The sequence below is a fragment of the Lepidochelys kempii genome, chromosome 14 (assembly GCF_965140265.1).
Source record: "Lepidochelys kempii isolate rLepKem1 chromosome 14, rLepKem1.hap2, whole genome shotgun sequence".
Taxonomy (NCBI): Eukaryota; Metazoa; Chordata; order Testudines; family Cheloniidae; genus Lepidochelys; species Lepidochelys kempii.
Window position 1 is genome coordinate 26,952,694 of NC_133269.1, and position 15,804 is coordinate 26,968,497.

General features: G+C 49.4%; 1 protein-coding gene across 8 annotated transcripts in view; it reads left to right on the forward strand.

Moving 5' to 3' along the window:
• GAS7 (growth arrest specific 7) overlaps positions 1 to 15,804 on the forward strand; it is a 369,130-nt gene that overhangs the window by 78,840 nt on the left and 274,486 nt on the right. For 2 of the 8 annotated variants that reach the window (XM_073310813.1, XM_073310814.1), the window contains exon 1: positions 2,798 to 2,890. The exons of the other annotated variants lie outside the window; for them this stretch is intronic. In XM_073310813.1, coding sequence (XP_073166914.1) covers positions 2,867 to 2,890 — 24 coding nt within the window. In that variant the 5' untranslated portion in view covers positions 2,798 to 2,866. Of the gene's footprint in view, positions 1 to 2,797; positions 2,891 to 15,804 lie in introns of those variants that run through there. 8 annotated transcript variants of the gene reach the window in all.

Sequence of the window (15,804 nt, forward strand, 5' to 3'; positions counted from 1 at the left end):
AGGATGATGTCTGGCATGTTATCCAATTCCATTTGAGTAGCCCTAGCAACTGTGATGGGGCATCTCTCCCTTTCTTGGGGCTTTCCCTTCCATGCCTATCAGCTCCAGCATGGAAGTGACGTAGCCAAGATGTCCCCTTCCCTAACTTTGCCCTGTCACTCGGCAGATGGCACAATGAGAGCTGCAGGCGTGGCTTGTGCTGCTGGCTCAGCCACGGTCGGACTATTTTGAACCAGCCAAACAACCCCCTTGAGCCTGGGAGATCGCAGGGTCCATCTACTCTGCAGCCATAGCCCTGTGGCAGCGGGCCTTGGAGCCTGGCTCAGCTGCCTGGGGCTTATGAGGCTCATGCTACAGAGCTAAAAATATCAGTGTAGACATTCCCGCTGGGTTTCAGAGCCCAGGCTCCACTAGGTAGCTGCAGTGACCTGCTCTGGGGCACTGTGAGTGGTGAGTCAAGTCCTTACAGCTCCTCAGCTGGGAGGGGCTAGGAACGCATGCCAGAGGATGGTTCTTGTTCCTCCTAGTCCTACCCCTTGTGCCCACTACACAACCCCTCTCCTTCCTGAGTTATACCTGCAGATATTTGTCCTATGCCCTAAGTTTTACATCTCCCCTTGTTAGCACACCGGGCTCTCTGGGACAATAGGAGCCAGGGACTTGGAGCTGTTTCTCCGGGCCGCTCTGCATCTGCTGCCTTGCTTGGAACTGCTCCCAGCTGGTCACTGTTTTCCCAGTGATGAGTTGCAGGTGCATTTGCACCTCAGCCCTGTACAGAGGGACGACCCTGTCTCTCTTCCCTATATGTGTTTGCATATGGAGTTCAAATATCAGTTTATGCTGGTGCCCTATCGCATTGCAAACTCACCTCTAATTGGGTCCTCGGGATCCCTGTTGCTGCCTCCTAGCTTCCTCCCTCCCATGCAGTAGGGGCGTGGGGCGTGGGGTCTGTTACCCCCAGGAGGATCATCGGCATTTGTCCAGATGGAATCTTAGAGTGACACTGCTGCTGGGGGTCACTTTGTACTGCTTCTTGGCCCCCACTGGGGGTCAGAGATGCTCCTAATTTACTGTCCTCTGCAAATGTCACGAGTGCTCTCTCCTAGCTCAGCTGTGAATATGACTTCAGCTGGCACCTAACACATGGGAGTGGGGGTTAGATGTGCTAACTCAAATTGTGTGTCTCTGGCAAAGCTCCAGCCCTGACTCTGTCAGCATGTGCTGTGAGCTACCGTGACTCTGGTGAGTTACACAGATGTTTCCTCTCTAGGATCCCTCCTTTCAATGTGGGTTTTCCTGTCGTTTGAAAATGGGAAGCAATTTTTCTCTGTTGAGCAAGCTGAACTCATTTCACAGGGTCACCCAGCTTGGAAGGGCTCAGGGGCCACGTGCAGCATGAATTTCCGCAGTCAGCCTTTGCTGTGCGAGACACCTCCACCTTGTCATGTCTGGAGAGGGCGCAGGCTGGCAGCTGGGCTGTGAAACCCTGCTGAATGCACTGAGCAATACTGGCTTCTCTGGATACTGGCGAACAACCAGGGAAGAGTAATTGCAACAGGACCCTGCAAAGAATTCCTGAGTTGGGTGGAAGTCCGAGAGGAAGGGCAAGTTCTGCAGGGAGCCTGCTGAGCCAGCTGCCCCGCATGCACACTGGCACAGCTGCAGGGCCGCCCACATACAGCGCAGCCAAAGTGCTGGGAGTGAGGGGTGGCAGCACAGGCCTCAGTGCTGCTGCTTCTGCTCTGCAAGAGATGCTCTTGTTAAAAAGGAATGACTCCGGGCCATTTCTCTGGCCTGATACACAGGAGATCAGACTACACAGTCACAGTGGTTCCTCCAGGCCTTGGAATCTATAAGACTCCGTTAGTCGTCTTCTCTTGCTGAGGTTCAGATACCGGTTTTGGGGCGGGGGAGGGGTGATGCCACTGGCAGGCTAATTGTCAGTCTGCTCTGGGAAGTTACTTGATTTCTCGTCCTGGTATATTGGCCATAATGGAATGTTTCTGCCTGGGTCTCCCCAGCTCGGAGTGTGGTCTCTGGTCATGTGGCCGTGGGAGCTCTGGCACAATGTTTCTGTGAAAGTAGTTAGCCCCTCCCCCCACCTCCTCCAGCAACTTCCAGCTTTCCCTGTCTCTCAAAGGAGCTGTGTTCAGAAACCCTGACTTCTCTGTTTCCCGCTGGGATCCCTCCTGCAGTTGCTGCCTCTTTCTCCGTGACATGCTGTGACTTTAGCCCTTGGGGTGGCAGGGGCCTGCCTACACCTCCTGACAGACAGCGCTTGGCTTGGGGGAGAGAGCTTGTCAGGGATGGTAGATCAGGCATGGGGTGATTGTCATTAGATGTCCTGGTGCCTCCCTGATCTGGCTGTGGGCATTTAGTTCCCTGCAAACTCTCCCAGGGCAGAAGCTTAGGGGCACAGGGTTGGAAGTTTCAAAAGAACTTTTTCCAGATGATACTTTAGCCCTTTTTCAGTTCTGCAAATGAAGAGGGGAGTAGGAGGAGTCCCTGCGATTACATGTCTTTCCTGCTCCTACAACTTTAAAATCCCCCATTTCTTACAATGACACGCCTCAGACAGTTAGTTCCTCAATGGGCCAATACATTCGGGTATTCCCCTGCGGGAGACAGTTGTCACTCCCATGCATGAGAGGAAGAGGCGGAGTGTCTGTTCTTCTTGCAGCTCTGCCACACTGTCATAGCCAGAGATTTTAAGGCCAGAAGGGACTCAAAACCAGACTGATCTCCTGCAGAACACAGGCCGGAGAACCTCGCCCAGTGACTCCTGCATCCAGCTAATAACTTGTGGCTGAGTCAGAGCAGAGCTGTTAGAAAGAGACAGACAGCCTTGATTTACAGACTCCAAAAGATGGAGGATCCACCAGGGCGCTGGGTAAGTTGTTCCATGGGGTTAATTACCCTCACAATCAACAGTTTGTGCCTTTGCTCCAGTCTCAAATTTCTCTAGTCTCAGCTTCCAGCCATTGGCTCTTGTTCTGCCTTTGTTGGCTAGACCGTTTTCTCCTTGTGTAGGCACTTCTAGACAGTGATTTATAATTCTCATCAATTATCCTGTCAATAATTCTCCTGCCATAGAAGAACTGGAAACCATCATAATAAAGGGGCCTTGACAAATCATACAAATGAGAGGTGGAAAAGCCATATTAGGTCAGCTGCTGCGTCTCCTCCTCCCCAGGTGCCTCAGCCAGGGTTTCAAGGTACACAACGGATAGTTTTATTGGTGTTGCAAAGCCCAGGAACAATGCTACATACTCACGAGTGCCATCTTCTGATACCTTTTCAACTAACCTACTAGTTTACATCTATCAGCTGGCTTGCTGGGTGACTTCACCTCTCCGGTCACTTCACCTCTCTGTTCCTGTCCCTAGCTTGTCTGGCTGTCTGTTTAGACTATGAATCTTCAGGGCAGGAGCTGGCTCTTACTCTGTGTTCATACAGCTTTAGTTCAGCCCTGACCCATGTGCATATGTACCAAAGCTTTACAACAGCTAGGTTGCTGGTCATGCTAACCAGCCCCATCTCATTATGTCTTGTACTCCCCGGCCAGTCTGGCTCCATCTTGTGTCTCTTGGCAGCAATCTGGGTCAGGGACCATCTTTGTGTCCTGTTTCTATGCAGCACCTATTTCAGCACATGCTACCTGACCTGGGCTCCTAAGTGCTACAGATAAATAATAATAATGAATTATGACACAGTCTTTAATGATGCGAGTTGAGATGAAGGCAATGAATGCATGAAGTGGGTGTGAATAGGACAAATAGGCAGTGTGACTGCAAATTAATGCCTATTTATGCAAATGTATGCAATTTAGAATCTACTGTTTTATGTTGGCTCTCGACCAGACTCCCCCAGGCACAAAAGTATCTGAAAGCCATTGCTGCCTTCCCCCCGCCCTCTGGAATGCACCTGTGCATGTTGCACTTCCAGGAGGTTCAACCCAGCCCCAAATTCCCCCCTCTCCTGGGAGGTGGGCTTTGTACTGACTGTGCACTGGTGTCATAGAATCATAGAATATCAGGGTTGGAAGGGACCTCTGGAGGTCATCTAGTCCAACTCCCCTGCTCAAAGCAGGACCAATCCCCAACTAAATCATCCCAGCCAGGGCTTTGTCAAGTCTGACCTTAAAAACTTCTAAGGAAGGAGATTCCACCACCTCCCTAGGTAACACATTCCAGTGCTTCACCACCCTCCTAGTGAAAAAGTTTTTCCTAATATCCAACCTAAACCTCCCCCACTGCAACTTGAGACCATTACTCCCTGTTCTGTCATCTGCTACCACTGAGAACAGCCTAGATCCATCCTCTTTGGAACCCCCTTTCAGGTAGTTGAAAGCAGCTATCAAATCCCCCCTCATTCTTCTCTTCCACAGACTAAACAATCCCAGTTCCCTCAGACTCTCCTCATAAGTCATGTGTTCCAGACCCCTAATCATTTTTGTTGCCCTTCGCTGGACTCTCTCCAATTTTTCCACATCCTTCTTGTAGTGTGGGGCCCAAAACTGGACACACTACTCCAGATGAGGCCTCACCAATGTCGAATAGAGGGGAACGATCACGTCCCTCAATCACGTCCCCCGACATGCAGAGTCAGACAGAGCAGTCAGGGCCAGGTGCTGTCAGTTGAACTCTTGTCTTTGTCCTTTATGGTCACACCCAGAATGTATGCCCAGCAGGGGAAATAATCCCCCCCTACCCTCCCCGAGTCAATCCCAGTCATTTATATGCTTTAAGCTCAGAGCTGCTTTCTAGCTTTTTTATGAGGCTGGTAGCTGTGGCCTTGTTTATGTCATTTGGCATATTTGTTTGTCTCTCTGTATTAGCGTAACCTGATTTGTTTGACTCTCCATATTAGCTTAATCTAGATGCAGGAGAAAAATTATATGCAGGGGAAGGAGAGATTGTCATTTCAATTTGTGATTCAGAAATGATCAGCAAAAAGAAAAGGAGTACTTGTGGCACCTTAGAGACTAACCAATTTATTTGAGCATAAGCTTTCGTGAGCTACAGCTCATGCATCCGATGAAGTGAGCTGTAGCTCACGAAAGCTTATGCTCAAATAAATTGGTTAGTCTCTAAGGTGCCACAAGTACTCCTTTTCTTTTTGCGAATACAGACTAACACGGCTGTTATTCTGAAACCAGAAATGATCAGGAGAGAATAATTGATAGTACTAAAAAAATTCCTCAACAAACTCTTTGTACAGAAAGACTTAAGGCTGGGAGTACACAGCAGTAATTTAGGGCGGAATTCATTTACAGGGATGATGTCATCACCCGAACACAGGTGTTTTGAACCCAGGACATTCAAAGTAAGAAACCCAAACATGGGTAAAGTCCAGAAATGCAGGTAAGGCACCCAGACTGACATAACCCTGCCCTGCTGTGACAACATGCGGTTTGGAGGGGGCAGAGGAAACATAGTACAACATGTCTTTAAAAATCAGATTAAGCTTTTCCGGGACCAGCCCCCGACATGCAGTTTCATCATTCTGTGATTGTTGCCTGGGGTCAATGCTGGGCACCTACTGAGTGAGGCTGCTTCTGTGCCTTCTCTCCTGCCTTGTGTGTCTTTGGCCTCTGGGGCTGGCTCCTCTCTGGAATTCATTCTTCCTCAATCCTGCTTGGTTTAGGGAAGGAGGGCACTGCCTGAGTCCTACTGCCCCTCTGGTGGGCTGTTTCCTTTGAGCTGAGGATAAGAAGAACAACTCCTTCTGTGCACTGAGTGGGGCAGGGTCCCGTGGAAAACTGCTCTGGGAGGAGGGCATTCTGTGCAGACACATGCATGCACACACGCCTGCAGTAAGGTGGGGTGGGCAGCTGTAAATTGGTGTTCGTTAACTTTGCAAACGTCACGGCTTTAATACATTTGATAGTGATCTGAAGAGATGAAATCTCAACCTGAGATCGTTTTGAAAGATTCCCCTCTCAGCTCAGCTTCACTGGTGTGCGCTGACTGCCACGCGCCACCGGGGAGCCGTGTAAAGCAGCCGGTGTGCACTGGCCAGTTCAACTGGATTGACTGCTGTTTGCATGGCCAGTGCATTGCGAATTGCATGGCTGCGCACCCTACTTCCTCTTCCCTCTTGTTCTTGACGTTTCCCTGCACACCCCCTGGAAATTCCCACTGACCATGCCCCCCTCCATTCTTCTGAGCACACACGTATGCACACACACATTCCTGCTTCTGTCTGCTGCATCCCCCTGCTGACCCCCTGCCTAGTCTTCCCTACCTTCCTTCCCTCCCTGTGGGGTAGATCTAGTACAAGGGGTAGTGGCTGAAAAGAAATATTTAGGATTAATGGTGATTTTTGGCCATTATTTTTCATAACAAAGTTTCTTTGTCAGCAGAGGGTGGCACATAAAATCTCCATCAGAGAAACACATGAAGAATTCCCTCTGTCAAAAGACAAGGGGTGATACAGGGCATTACAGTTCTTTAAGTGCCTATTTCACAATGAATCTTAACTCCTAAACTAATTAACAGATTAACTTTAATCCATTCTGTGCTCAGAGTAAGTGCTGCATGTTGGGGGAGGAGACACAGAGTGCTTTATACATACCCGAGAGGATGAATCCCTGCTTTGAGTGCAAAAACCAACTCATGGTAAGGGACCCTGTGGTGGACTAAGCCTTGAAGGTCTAGACCTGTAGTTCCTGTCTTCATGTATGATTTTATTATATTGTTATGGATCATCCTTGCCTCTCCCTGGACCGTTTGCAATGTTCAGGTTGTGAGAGTCTGGAATACTCCCTTGTACACAGTGCAGCCCTTGTGCATAGTACATCCAAGGCTTTAAGTTTCTTGGCTATGGGAAGCTGCAAAGCTACGACAACTTACTTCTGCCCAGCCCTTGGCGGCACTGCACTGGGTGCGCGGGTGCGCCAGTGTTGGTGGGAGGCTTGGCAGCATGAAGCAGGACAGCACATGCTGCCTGCCTGGCCCAGCCCTGCCAGCCTCCCCCTCCCCTACCCACAGCTTGTCCGTGATATGCCGCTTCCGCCTCTGCTCTGTATTTCACAAGCAGGATGTTTTAAGCAAAGTTGGTTCCTCATGCTTCCAGGCAAGAAATAACTATTCCCCTGAAATTTCTCTGGCATGTGATGTTTCCAGCATGTGGACGCCCCCATACAAAGTGGTGATTGTCTCTGACTGAAGGGATGTGTTACAGTGGGCGCCTTCGCTCTTGTCTTCTTGCCCTGCAGAAACTGTGCTGACTGCACAAGTTGTGCAATCACAATGCCATTGATTTTGAGTTCTCTCCACCAATATCACTATAGTCCTTGTGCAGCAGCCTATTACAATATCCTCTGTGCTTTAGGCACAGCAGGAGCTGAGGGGAATGGAGGTCTCCCTTCCCTGAGGCCACTGTGTGACTGGGTGCAGCTAGCCCTGTTCCCCTCTCTCTCCCCCTAGCACTTCCTTCCTGTGCCTCTTTATCTGACTTGGGCTGATGGACTATTTATCCCACCCAGCCTGGTTAGCTAATTACCCCCAATCACGTTCCTCCAAGGCACAGATTGGCAACTAAGTGATCAGGGTGCAGGCTCCCCTATTCGTTTCCTGCACTCTGTTCCAGTGGTTTGACACAGTGTGATGGGTTTTCCCAGGGTGCAACCTGATTTGGGGTACTGCTGAGCCCTCTGTCCCACCAACCTGGGCTCCCTCTTGCACTGTGATGTTGCTAAGCCACAAACTTCTGTCAGGTCCTGCATTTACACAGGCATCCACAAGCAGGGACACACCCAACTGAGTTAAATGAATGCTTCTCCCAGCCATTCATGAACCAACAATAGAGAGAGTCCAGCCAGTTGTCCCCAGCTTCCCAGCCCTGCACCCCAAAACTGTACCATTTTGCCTTGGTCAGACACCTGAGCAGTATACATTTATAACCCAGTCTGCCCCTCTCTCACTGTGGAGAGGACATGCACCAGTTTTTGTTCCTGAGCAGATTTCCCAAGCACTTCAACCAAAACACACTGTTTTACATAAAACATAAAGCAGTTTCTTCTTTGAGTGGTGTCCCTATGGGTGCTCCGCACTAGGTGTCAGTGCATCCCTGCGCTGGAGATCAGAGATTTTTCACGGGAGTACTCAGTCGAGGGAAGGGTGTGCACAGGAGCTGTCTCGTGCAATCATTGGCACCTCCTATAGTGCGCGCACCCCCGACTGTCCCCTCAGTTCTTTCTCCACCATCCTCTGCTGCAGACGGAGCTCCATGGCTGTGCTCTCTTCGATACTTTCTGGGGAAAAAAAAGTTACAAATTACATAGGAACTTCTTATTAGTCTATACTCAGTTTCCTTAGTATTAGTATATACATAGTTACATAGTTTCATTAGTTCCTCCTAGAGGTTTTTCTTCAACAACAACAAAAAATTCTTTACTTAGGTCTCCATTTGGGAATAGCTCTACGGTTTACTACTCCCACCCTCATCTATCGAGAGGAGGGGAGAGGCTTAACTGAAGTCATGCTGGGCTCAACAGGGTTTAAAAAGTGTGATTCCTGACGTGAACCGATGCCGGTCTCTGACCATGCATCCTGCATTAGCTGTCTGGGAGAAATTCATATCTCCCAGAAATGCATACATTGCAGTAACTTGAAGTGAAGAGCAACACGTGGTAGGGATCTCCATTTGAAAATGCTTCAGATGGAGAAATCCCTCCAACCTCTGCAAGAGACGTCCTCTGGGGAGTCTCATAAACCGAGATCCCTAAGCGATGATAGGCTCCGACTTCCAAAACTATCAGGAAGCGAGCCTCGACCTCTCCAATAACAGACAACCACAGAAAGAGAGCTTTGCCGGCGAGGTCTTTACCCTCAGTGTGGCACTCATCCAGAGAGGCACCGGGCTCCTCCGGCACCGTCCCACAGCGGACCTCTGCCGAGCCCCAAAGCGCGCCACTGGAGTTGAGACGTCAAGTCTCCTCCACAGCACCAACTACCCTGGTGCGGAGCGCAGCTCAGGCAGCGGCACTGTAATGAATGCGGCCGGCACCGGCACCGACTCCAGACTGGATGCTGGCTAACAAGGCGAATCCAGGACCGGTCAGCACTCCAGTGGTCGACTGCAACCCCAAGGCGGGACCAGTGCAACTCCTACACCATGCTGACATAGCCCTTCAAAGCGCTGCCCAAACCCCGCTGCTGGAGCCCCTGGGGTAGCGGCGGCTGGGCTCTGGCAGCGCTTTAAAGGGCCTGGGGCTTCGGCCGCTGTGGGGAGCCCCGGGCCCTTTAAAGCACACCCTAAGCCCCACTGCTGAACTGCTCGGAGAAAGTAAAACAGGGAGTACTAAATAGCTGTCGCCTCACCACTAGAAATACTTACCACCACAAGTGGAGAAGATTCTCCCTTTGGTGTCAGCAAAAACAGCTGGACGCGACCAAGGCGCCTCTATCTATGATCCTAGACTACCTACTAGAACTCAAGGAAACGGGGTTAGCTATAAAGTACACCTGGCTGCCATCATGGCCCTCCACAAACAGATAGAAGGGGCTTCAATATTGGCTCACCTGATTACACTGTACTTTCTCACAGGAATATAGAACATGTACCCAGACGTAAGCCTACCTACACCACCATGGGATCTCAGTGTTTTGCTCAAATGTCTCACAAGACAACCCTTTAAACCTCTACCAACCTGCTCACTCTTACATATGTCAATGAAGGTTGCATTCCTAGTAGCAATCACGTCTGCAAAATAGGAGCATTGATGACTGAACCACTGTACACGGTATTTAGCAAAGACAAATTCATGTTACATCCTCACCCAAAATTCTTGCCCAAAGTGGGTACACATTTTCATATTAACCAAATCATACACTTACCTGCCTTCTATCCCAAGCCATATAAGGATTCTGAAGAAGCAACATTACACATATTAGATGTCAGATGGGCTGTAGCCTTCTATTTGGACAGAACTAAACCATTTAGCCAGTCACCAAGACTATTTGTCTCTACAGCAGAGTGCTCCAAGGGCTCTACAGTATCGACCCAGAGATCCTCCAAATGGGTCTCTTCCTGTATTCAAACTTGCTACCCCCTACATAACAAAGAACCCCCTGTGGGCATCAGATCCCACTCAACACAAGCCATGGCGACATCAATTGCATTCTTGAACGATGCCCCCTTAATAGACATTTGTAGAGCTGCAACCTGGACATCAGAGCACACTTTCACAAAGCATTATGCTATCACCCAAGGCCTTGTCTCAGATTCTATCGTTGGCCTCACAGTGCTCTCATCACACACTATACATAACTCCGAACCCCTGCCACCCCTGGTGGGGTACTGCTCTACAAGCACCTAGAGTGGAGCACCCACAAGGATACCAGTCGAAGAAGAAGAAGTTACTCACCTTGGGCAGTAACAATGGTTCTTCGAGATGTGTGTCCCTGTGGGTGCTCCGCTACCCACCCTCCTCCCCTCTACTTCGGAGTTCACACAGCCGAGCTCTGTGGTAGAGAAGGAACAGAGAGGATGGTCGGGGGTGCACGCGCTACAGGAGGCACCAGCGGCTGCACGAGACAGCTCCTGTGTGCGCCCTTCCCCCAACCGAGTACTGTTGTGAAAAATCGCCGATCTCCAGCGCAGGGATGCACCGACTTTTAGCGTGGAGCACCCACAGGGACACACATCTCGAAGAACCATTGTTACTGCACAAGGTGAGTAACTTCTTCTTTATTAACTACAGAAAGACAGATTGTAAGTGATAGGCATAAAGGATAGAGATGGTTACCAAAGAAAATAAAAATAAGCACACAATCTAAGTTCTGTAAACTAAACAGGAATTGAATCAAGGAGTGTCTCACCCTCCTAGATAATACAAGCAATAATTAAAGATCTTCAATACACAGGCTGGAACTCTCCTTCAGTCTGGAACCACCTCCCCAGTTCAAAATCTTTGTCCTCCAGAGGTGTTTCCAGGTGTTGAGTTGTGGAGGGAGTGAGGCCAAGTGATGATGTCACTTCCCCTCTTTTATAGTTTCTTCCAGCTTGCTGGAATGATCTATGCTCATGACTTGGGGGTCCACCCACATTGTTCAAGTCTTCTCCATTGTACACATGCTATCTCTGAGAAGTCTCCATTGTATACAGATCCTGGGATAGTCCTTGGGAGTGTGGATTCCCTTTAATGGGCCATCACTGCATCTGGCTGATCCATTGTTGCTCCTGAAAGGCTGGTTGTGGGTGTTCCCAACCTCATAACTTATTTCAGTAACACACATAGAGCAAAACTTTGTAACTTCCCATACAATGATAGCACATACAATCCAACAGAATATTAATGTTCAACGGATCAAGACTTTCAGAATGATTCCTTGCAAGGCATACTTTGTACAAAAGTAACAAAACATATAATTATATGACAGTGGAGAATATGGGGGTTCCAGGGTGCTGCTTTGAGGTACAGAGTGCCACATGCAGCTCTGCCTGTAACCAGTCTGCACGGTGGCTCCTCCATGCTGGGAATGGGCCCCACAGGCCGCTGGGTGGAGTGAACATGGAACTGAGACTATTGCAGAAACTCCCAGGCAGGCAGCATAGAGAATACGAGCATTGCTTTGAGACTGGTGGCAGCAGCAGCACAGGGACTGTTGGGTGAGGGGTTCAAGCTCCAATGCAGTGCACAGAGGAACAGCCAAGCCTTGCTTGTGTGGGCCCTGAACTGCACAGCAGGAGGCTTAAAGGTCTGTAGCAGACTGTGCGTGTATTCGTACTGTATCCAGCCTTGTGATGTCTAGGGGTGTATTACAGGGATTAAGACTCCCTGCTGCTAACATACTGCAGCAGGCCAAGCCCCTTGCAGTCCTTCCATCCCCACCAGCTGTGAAGCAGATCGCACTGCAGGTACTGGGTCAAATTAAGGAAACAACTGCATCTTGCACTACTTCCTGCAGGCTGCCAAACTGCTTTGGCAAGAGGAGCCATCTGCTTTTCAGCTCCACTCCTCGCCAGAGATGGAACACCTGAGATTACACTGGGATTCCTTATCCCCATAGAACTAGTTCTTCTTGGTGTGCTGCTCAGTTTTGTTTTGTGGCTCCCTGATGCCCACAGCCTTGTCCATCCATGGACTTGTTCTGGCTGAGGTGTGAGAGGGTGCTTTGGGATCCCACTGCACAAGGTTTGCTGGACCTGTCTGAGACACACAGGTGTTGAAATGGATCTTTTAATGGCCCACAGCTGGGCAGGTGTTAACGGTACCAGTGAGAATTCGGAAGCCAATATGCTTAATGCACTGTAATTTATTTGAGAGAGAATCACACAAGCAGTTATGGTTACATAGTACACATCTTTTTCTATAAGCCTTAACTCCCCAAGCATAAATCCTCAGTAACAGTAACAGTATCCTGATTGGCAAACAAAGCAGGTATATCTACCAGTTCTAGATGGAGACTTTTTCTCTTCTCTTCTTTCCCCTCTCAGGTACTTGGTCTGTCAAGGGTCCCTCAAATCAGAGTCTTGGTTACTCCGATGACCTCTGGTTCTAAAATCTCGCAAAGGTCCCTCAAGGCAGGGTGTCGGTTACCCCGATGACTTCTGTCTCACAACCTCAAACCTCTTCAGATGTTAATTGGGGAATTCATCTGACTCATTTACTTTTCTTAGCACTTATATACCTTTTTGTTTTCAAAGGAGTCAGGATGTTCCAGAAATATGCCTCATAGGCATTTATTACTGGTTTTCTTCATAATTTTGGAAGGGATTGCAAAGCGGACACACAGACCAAAGCTCATCCATAGTTTACCCTCTCATAAATCATTCACTTAAACTCTTAGTATGAGGTTATCCAAAAAGGGTCATTTTGACCCATGTCAGCCATGTCAGAACCAAGCACTGATTGCATCATCTTAGGTGTTCTTTACTTTGTGAGCGGGTTCTCTACAGATATATTCGAAAGTTTGGGATTAAAACACACATGCCCATTGAGCTGTTATTAACCATTCTAATGCAGTTTCAGCACCTCCAGTAGTTTTCCAGATCATTCATCTAATGCTAAGAGAATTCTGCTCCCAGAATCCTGTAGCAACTTCAGACATCCAAGCCATACCAAACTCACACTTGCCACATTTATCCATATCAATGACAGCAATTCATAATAATTTGGCACTATCTCAACAGAAGGCGGGGCAGGGTGAGGTGTCCCACTCCAAGGCCTGGCAGTGGAATGCAGCTGTCAGTGCCACGCACAGTGGAATGGCACTGGGAAGCTGCTTGCCAGCCTGCAGTCTCTGGTTGGCAGCACAGGTGGTTTTGCCTTTCGGGGGATGTTCCTGCCACCAAGGCCTCTGGGGCGGTTTTGTTCAACATCTTCATTAATAATCTGGAGGATGGTGTGGATTGCACCCTCAGCAAGTTTGTGGATGACACTAAAATGGGGTGGGGGAGAGGTAGATACGCTGGAGGGTAGGGATAGGGTCCAGAGTGTCCCAGACAAATTGGAGGATCGGGCCAAAAGAAATCTGATGAGGTTCAACAAGGACAAGTGCAGAGTCCTGCACTAAGGACTGAAGAATCCTATGTACCGCTACAGGCTGGGGACTGACTGGCTAAGCAGCAGTTCTGCAGAAAAGGACCTGTGGATTACAGTGGATGAGAAGCTGGATATGAGTCATAGAATCATAGAATATCAGGGTTGGAAGGGACCCCAGAAGGTCATCTAGTCCAACCCCCTGCTCAAAGCAGGACCAATTCCCAGTTAAATCATCCCAGCCAGGGCTTTGTCAAGCCTGACCTTAAAAACCTCTAAGGAAGGAGATTCTACCACCTCCCTAGGTAACGCATTCCAGTGTTTCACCACCCTCTTAGTGAAAAAGTTTTTCCTAATATCCAATCTAAACCTCCTCCACTGCAACTTGAGACCATTACTCCTCGTTCTGTCATCTGCTACCATTGAGAACAGTCTAGAGCCATCCTCTTTGGAACCCCCTTTCAGGTAGTTGAAAGCAGCTATCAAATCCCCCCTCATTCTTCTCTTCTGCAGGCTAAACAATCCCAGCTCCCTCAGCCTCTCCTCATAACTCATGTGTTCCAGTCCCCTAATCATTTTTGTTGCCCTTCGCTGGACTCTCTCCAATTTATCCACATCCTTCTTGAAGTGTGGGGCCCAAAACTGGACACAGTACTCCAGATGAGGCCTCACCAATGTCGAATAGAGGGGAACGATCACGTCCCTCGATCTGCTCGCTATGCCCCTACTTATACATCCCAAAATGCCATTGGCCTTCTTGCTGCTGACTCATATCCAGCTTCTCGTCCACTGTCACCCCTAGGTCCTTTTCCGCAGAACTGCTGCCTAGCCATTCGGTCCCTAGTCTGTAGCTGTGCATTGGGTTCTTGCGTCCTAAGTGCAGGACCCTGCACTTATCCTTATTGAACCTCATCAGATTTCTTTTGGCCCAATCCTCCAATTTGTCTAGGTCTTCCTGTATCCTATCCCTCCCCTCCAGCGTATCTACCACTCCTCCCAGTTTAGTATCATCCGGTGTGTCCTTGTTGCCAAGAAGGCTAACGGCATATTGGGCTGCATCAGTAGGAGCATTGCCAGCAGATTGAGGGATGTGATCATTCCCCTCTATTCGGCACTGATAAGGCCACTCCTGCAGTATTGCATCCAGTTTGCGGCCCCCCACTACAGAAAGAATGTGGACAAATTGGAGAGAGTCCAGTGGAGGGCAACGAAAATGATTAGGGAGCTGGGGCACATGACTTATGAGGAGAGGCTGAGGGAACTGGGGTTATTTAGTCTGCAGAAGAGAAGAGTGAAGGGGTATTTGATAGCATCCTTCAACTACCCGAAGGGGGGTTCCAAAGAGGATGGAGCTAGGCTGTTCTCGGTGGTGACAGCTGACAGAACAAGGAGTAATGGTCTCATGTTGCAGTGTGGGAGGTGTAGGTTGGATATTAGAAAAAAGTTTCACTAGGAGGGTGGTGAAGCATTGGAATGCGTTACCTAAGGAGGTGGTAGAATCTCCTTCCTTAGAAGTCAGGCTTGACAAAGCCCTGGCAGGGATGATGTAGTTGGGGATGGTCCTGCTTTGAGCAGGGGGTTGGACTAGATGACCTCCTGAGGTCTCTTCCAACTCTAATCTTCTGTGATTCTATGACACCCTCAGGAATGAGAGCTTGACTGAATTTTAACGGATATGCCAGTTGCTCTCAGTGAAGCAGGGGAAAGGCCAAGATGCTGTTGCCTTGTGAAGGAGCAGCCATGGGGGAGCATTTCCAGCAGCACTTTCTTAACTTCCCTTCTCATGAGATGGGAGGAAGGCTGCTCGGTCACTTACTCTCTCTCTGTGCTGGTGACAGTGATCCTTCCTCTCTGTCTCTATTCAGAGTGAGAGGGGTGTGTCTGCAAAGTGCCCAGAACAAGGAATCCCTGATCTAGTGCGGGGTCTGGAAGCAGAGCTGTCACCCCGATAGCACACAGCACTTACCCCAGCCTGGCAGCAGGGAGGGCAGAGCTGCTCCAGCGGGCTCTTTTCTTTTGCAATGTTACATTCCATCAGGCAAGGCATTGTACAAGAGCCCGGGCTGAGACAGATCCCCAGCAGGACCGGAGGGGACTCAGAAGGTCATAGCGACTGACAAAGCAGCACTTGTTCGCTTGGCCTGTGCAAGGAAAGCAACTGGTCAGTGGCACAGATGTGGCCATTGTGCTGTACCACCAGCACAGCTGCTCTCAGGCTCCCAGAAGCTTTGCATCTGGGCAGTCTCGAATGAATCCTTTGGATTCTCAGCCAAGAATAAAGCAGTGCTCAGAGCTTTTCACAGGGCCCTGGAAGC